A 6376-nucleotide genomic window follows, 5' to 3' on the forward strand; every position below is an offset into this window, starting at 1 on the left:
CAACACAACGGATGATTTACCAGCTTCTCACTGTGTTGCCGTTGTCCTTTGACACACACTATTTCAACTATTTAGTGCCAAGCTTATTGATAGTATTATTGATTTCATTTAATCAGTGAACAAGTGCATTTACCACAAAGCCAAACTGTTCCTTTTAAAGCATCAACACATTGGTAAACGTTCCCTTTCCTACCTTTCTAAATGCATAATACCTTGAGTCACTTTAAATGCTAGGCTGTTTTTCTTTGCTGTTCAAACCTCAAATATAATTAGACATTTTGGAGGATTTTCGTTGTCCTGTCGGCGTTAAACCTGTGTCCCCGCTGTGTTTAGGTTTCTGGAGGTGTATCTGCTCTACTGTCACTCTGCCGGACAGTGGTTTGCGATAGAGGAGTGCATCACAGGAGAGTTCAGGAAGTTCAACAACAACAACGGAGATGAGATCGTGCCCACCAACCTGCTGGAGGAAACCATGCTGGCCTTCAGCCACTGGTCCTACGAGTACACCCGCGGAGAGCTGCTGGTGCTCGACCTGCAGGGTAAACACTCGGCACTCTTACGTTACCAAACTGAATCCCTTTGAATGGAGTCAAGTTTGTTTTTAATTAAATAGCTTTTTTACCTCCGTTTAAAAACTCACGAGTTATGGAAATGCGATAGGTGTAGATGTTCCCCTCTCTCATGCATGTGAAAAAGATTTGTGTGAATGAAAGTCCTTTCTCCATTGTCTGCCTGTAGACTTAGCCGAGTTTGTATCATGACAATAAAGCTTTTTCGTGTGTGTGTGTGTGTGTGTGTGTGTGTGTGTGTGTGTGTGTGTGTGTGTGTGTGTGTGTGTGTGTGTGTGTGTGTGTGTAGGGGTCGGCGAGATTCTGACAGATCCATCTGTTATTACGAGCGGTGAGAAGGGGTAAGTGAGCCCTCACACATGTCATTCACCGTTTTGAAATATTTGTATAGCTTATTCTGGCTCAATATTGTAAAGCTAGGCAAGGCAAGTTTATTTATATAGCACTTTTCAACACAAGGCAATTCAAAGTGCTTTACAAAAAAACGAAAGACATTAAGAAAATGGCATTTAAAATCAGTCATTAAAAATAAAAGCTAATAAAATAAACATAAAAAGAAAAAATACAGTGATAAAAGTTACAGTGCAGTCTAAGATATGAATAGTTCAATTAAAAGCAGCGACAAAAAGAAAAGTCTTCAGCCTGGATTTAAAAGTAGTAAGAGTTGCAGCGGACCTGCAGGTTTCTGGGAGTTTGTTCCAGATATTTGGAGCATAATAACTGAACGCTGCTTTACCATGTTTAGTTCTGACTCTGGGGACAGAAAGCTGACCAGTCCCTGAAGACCTGAGAGATCTGGATGGTTCATAATTTAGCAGGAGGTCAGAAATGTATTTTGGGCCTAAACCATTCAGTGCTTTATAAACCAGCAGCAGTATTTTGAAATCTATTCTTTGACACACAGGAAGCCAGTGTAAAGACTTCAGAACAGGAGTGATGTGATCCACTTTCTTAGTGTTAGTGAGGACTCGAGCAGCGGCGTTCTGAATCAGCTGCAGCTTTCTAATAGATTTTTTAGTGAGACCTGTGAAGACACCATTGCAATAGTCCAGTCTACTGAAGATAAAAGCATGGACAAGTTTTTCCAAATCCTGCTGTGACATCAGTCTTTTAATCCTAGATATATTCTGTAGGTGATAGTAGGCTGATTTAGTAACTGTTTTAATGTGACTGTTGAAACCCAGGTCAGAGTCCATGACTACACCTAGATTTCTGGCTTTATCTGTTGGTTTGAACATTGCAGACTGAAGCTCAGCGCTAACTTTTATACGTTCTGCCTTGGCTCCAAAAACCATTACCTCAGTTTTAGCTTTGTTTAATTGGAGAAAGTTCTGACACATCCAGTCATTGATTTGTTCAATGCACTTACTCAGTGTTTGAATTGGAGCATAGTCTCCTGGTGAAATTGTTAAGTAAATGTGTGTGTCATCTGCATAGCTATGGTAACTTATTTTGTTGTTCTTCATTATCTCAGCCAGTGGTAGCATGTAGACGTTAAAGAGAAGAGGCCCCAAGATGGAGCCTTGAGGTACCCCACATGTCATATTTGTCAACTCGGATGACAAGTTGTTTCTGTCCTTTAAGTAGGATTCAAACCAATTTAGAACTGTTTCCGAAAGTCCCACCCAGTTTTCCAGTCGGTCTAGTAATATGCTGTGGTCAACAGTGTCAAACGCAGCACTGAGATCTAATAATACTAACACTGAAGTTCTACCACTGTCTGTGTTTAAGTGGATGTCATTAAAGACCTTTACAAGAGCAGTCTCAGTGCTGTGGTTTGGACGAAAGCCTGACTGGAACACATCGAAACAACTATTTAAATGCAAGAAATTACTCAACTGTTGAAAAACAACTTTTTCAATGATTTTACCTAGAAATGGCAGGTTTGATATGGGCCTGTAATTGTTCATTACTGAAGCATCTAGATTATTCTTTTTTAAGAGCGGTTTAATGACTGCATTTTTCAGGGCCTGTGGAAAAATATCTGAGTGAAGATATTTGTTTACTATATGAAGTAGATCTGAGGCCATGCAAGGCAAAACATCTTTGAAAAATCCTGTTGGAATAATATCAAGGCAGCAGGAGGAGGATTTCAGAAGTTGTATAATGTCCTCTAAGTTTTTATCATTAATCTGATGGAATTGTGTCATGATGTCTGAATTGATGTTAAGTGGACACAGAGACAACACATGTGCTGTTCCTGATGCAGAGGCACTGACTGCTTGTCTGATTTTCTGAATTTTGTCAGTGAAAAAGGAGGCAAAATCATTGCACGCCCTGGTGGTTAGAAATTCAGAGGCTACTGACACTGGGGGGTTAGTTAGTCTGTCGACGGTAGCAAACAAGGCACGTGCGTTGTTTTTGTTTTTGGTAATGATGTCAGAGAAGAATGATTGTCGTGCGTTTTTCAATTCCAAATTATAAAGGCCAAGTCTCTCTTTATAAATGTCAAAGTGAACCTGGAGATTTGTTTTTCGCCACCTGCGTTCCGCTTTTCGACATTCTCTTTTTTCTGCTCTCACGGTCATGGCCTTTCTCCATGGAGATATTTTCTTGCCAGACACTTCCTTTACCTTAGTTGGAGCAATGGCATCGATAACATTTTTAATTTTTGAATTAAAATGATCTACTAGCTCATCTACTGAGATGTTAGCAGGGGCAAGTGTGGAAGAAAAATTCTGAGTAAACATTTCCCTAGTATTTTCAGTTAAATATCGCTTTGTGGTTACCTCTTTTTGAACATTTTTGTGAACAGAAATAGAGCTCTCAAAGAAAACACAGGAATGGTCAGAGAGCGCAACATCAGTCACCACAACCTTAGAGATATTCAGACCCTTTGAGACAATGAAGTCCAGAGTGTGCCCCTTATTGTTCGTGGGCTCCGTCACATGCTGAGTCAGTCCATAGCTATCAAGAACACAAAACAGTTCTTTAGCCTCTCTGTCCTGGGGGTTGTCAACATGGATGTTAAAATCACCAACAATGACTAGACGGTCAAAGTCAATACACACTATAGACAGCAGTTCAGTAAAGTCATCAAAAAAGCTTGCACAGTATTTGGTTGGTCTATAGATATTTAGGAACAGAGCTCGAGAGGAGCATTTCAGCTGAAGGGCCACATATTCAAAAGAATCAAAGTTTCCATACGATGTCTTCCTGCATTGAAGGGAATCATTGAACAGAATAGCAACTCCACCCCCTTTCTTATGCATCCTTTCCTGACTCATAAAACTAAGCTAAGCCAATCGTTAGTCAAAAGCTGATCATTAAATGTCACTCTTCCTGACTCCTGTGCGACACTTTATTGAGCATCACTGTGTGAATCGTAATTCGCTGCTTTTTACTCGTTTGCCTTATTATGCTTTTGTCTTAATGCAATCATAAACCGAATTTTGAGGAACATGTAGGACTTAAAGAAATTGTTGAAATTCTCCACCTTTCTCTGACTATCTTTTATAGACTTAAGTATTAATTAAGGAAATGATTGTAAGATGAATACACACATAATAACCAGTAGCAGTCTCACCACATTGATACACTTCCAACTCCATCTGCTGCTTTCTCTGTTGCGTTTGCACTCACTGATCTCCGTGTGACTCCTGCAGATCCTATGATATGATTTTTGGACCGGCCAACCTGGGGGACGATGCCATCAGGAACTTCAGAGCCAAACACCACTGCAACTCCTGCTGCCGCAAACTCAAACTCCCAGGTGAGGCGTCGGAGCTGCTGCTGTTCAGTCAGCTTATTGCGAGAAGAAAAGACTTCAGACGCTCCAACCTCAACCTGAGCATTCGGATGATTTAATGGCTCCCTCCAGATGCGTCTCATACAAATACTCTACTTGGAGTTATGATTTAGTTTAATAGGTTGTTTCACTCATGGTAACAAAAATAAGTAAAGTAATTGAACATAAAGCATCGAGAAAGCAAATGACAATAATAATAGTGTTTAAAAATGGTATATTGCAAATAGCACAGTCATCTCTCAGCAGTGTGTTCTGAAGTACAGCGTCAGCAGAGTAAACAGTATATATTATTCATTGCACTTGTATTTTAATAGCACAACACTGAACAGCTAGAACAGCCTAGTCAGTTCAGGAAATGACATCCATTTCCTGTGACGCAGCCTTTAAAAAACAAGCAAGAAAAGACTCTTGTGCAATATAACGATATCCAAAATGTAGGATGTATATTGATACAAATGTCTTTATTGCCCAGCTGTAGCATAAACATTGAATGAGAGAATACAAACACAAGATAACAATTGTAATCTCTTGCAACATATTTTTTCTCTTCTCCTCCCAGATATAAAGCGTAATGACTACACCCCGGATAAGGTGACGTTCCCACAGGAGGACCCTCCGAATCCAGGGGGCGGGGTCAAAGAGTCCCGCCAATCAATGAGGCTGATGCTGTGAGCGGATGGAAACGAGGAAGTGAACGAGCGAGAGAGAATCATGTCAAGGACGCTATTTCAGATCAATGTCGAAGCCAAGGAGCAGAGAGGCGCACCCAATCAACTGGAAGAATCACACCTGAGTTTCCATGGAAACCAGTGCATGCAGACTGTCATGCTTTTGTCCATCCCGCCAAAACGCTGTCGAACACAATTCAACCATCTTGACCTTGTTTTGTTTTTTTAAAGTAAAAATACACGAGGAGAAGACGTTTTTAAACATATTTTGTACAAGTTTATGAAAATATATATATATATATACGAACTGGATATATCCACAGGTACCGTTTTGTTGCAGAGGGTTTATTATTTATTATGAAGTTTGAGAAGTTGCCTTGTTTTAAGAAAAAAAAGAACACATCTAAGTGCATTGTACATCTGTTACAGCAGCTTCAGAGGACGGCTGCTGAGCCACTGCTACACCACATCATTTTTATAATGTGTAAAGACTTGTATCACAACCTTTTGTCTCTTAGTTTATGAACAGATATACATGAATTTGAAAATCTTGTAAAATATGGGCAGATTGCAATGCAACTTTTACAGAACAATGTATGTAATGTTATTGTATTGAGAGTGTGTCCACCAACATATTGCTGATAGTTTTTATTGTTACAAAGGTACTATTGCTATATCTTTGTCATCAACTATTGTATGAGCAAATTACAATCTAGTGTATCTTATAGATACTGTTATCTGGCATGAGCTGAACAGATTAAAAATATTTTATTCAGGGGAACTGACAGATGTAAGGGTATTACTGTAAACATTTTGTACTGGACATCATTTTAAACAAATAAAATGTTAAAAAAGCTTTGGCAACATTGTTCGAAATCATGTCTGTGTTTCAATGCGTGACACTTATTCAGATTAAAATGAAATTCATATTTAGTAGTAAGCTTTAAGAAGAGAAAAAAACAGCCACTTATATCTGCAGGGGTTATTTCCAAATGTCTTTATATTTGGTATAAAATACAGCTGAAACGTTCTGGGTCTGTTAAGCACAAAAACCAAAGTTCATTGGGGCCCAGATGTCGAGAGTGGGTGCTCTTTGTTTGTCTTTCTGACATAATTCAACCTTTTATTTAATCAATGATTAATCGAGAAAAAGTCAAATGTTGTGTCCACATTGATGTCTCAAAGTCAACTTTAATATCAATCTTTCAGTTTATGTGAACAGACAGAGAGATCGAAATAACGTCTCCGGTCTATATGTTCAGGCTTGCATACCTCATATCACCATTAAATACGTTTGAATTGAATTGTTGCCATTGCACAGAGTCCATCATCAGTGGGGCAGTGCAGTCCTGCAGATCGTCCTGCTGGTGGATTCTTGAACGTATCTGTGC

General features: G+C 39.3%; 1 protein-coding gene across 3 annotated transcripts in view; it reads left to right on the plus strand.

Annotated features, from left to right (window-relative positions):
- The window catches only part of trpm7 (transient receptor potential cation channel, subfamily M, member 7), a 59063-nt gene extending 53202 nt beyond the window's left edge, over positions 1-5861 (plus strand). For all 3 annotated transcript variants that reach the window (XM_034076654.1, XM_034076646.2, XM_034076661.2), the window contains exons 37-40: positions 334-539; positions 859-910; positions 4175-4281; positions 4877-5861. In XM_034076654.1, coding sequence (XP_033932545.1) covers positions 334-539; positions 859-910; positions 4175-4281; positions 4877-4989 — 478 coding nt within the window. In that variant the 3' untranslated portion in view covers positions 4990-5861. The remainder of the gene's footprint in view (positions 1-333; positions 540-858; positions 911-4174; positions 4282-4876) is intronic.
- The last annotated feature ends 515 nt before the right edge of the window (positions 5862-6376 follow it).

The sequence above is a fragment of the Pseudochaenichthys georgianus genome, chromosome 3, assembly GCF_902827115.2.
Source record: "Pseudochaenichthys georgianus chromosome 3, fPseGeo1.2, whole genome shotgun sequence".
NCBI classification, from domain to species: domain Eukaryota; kingdom Metazoa; phylum Chordata; class Actinopteri; order Perciformes; family Channichthyidae; genus Pseudochaenichthys; species Pseudochaenichthys georgianus.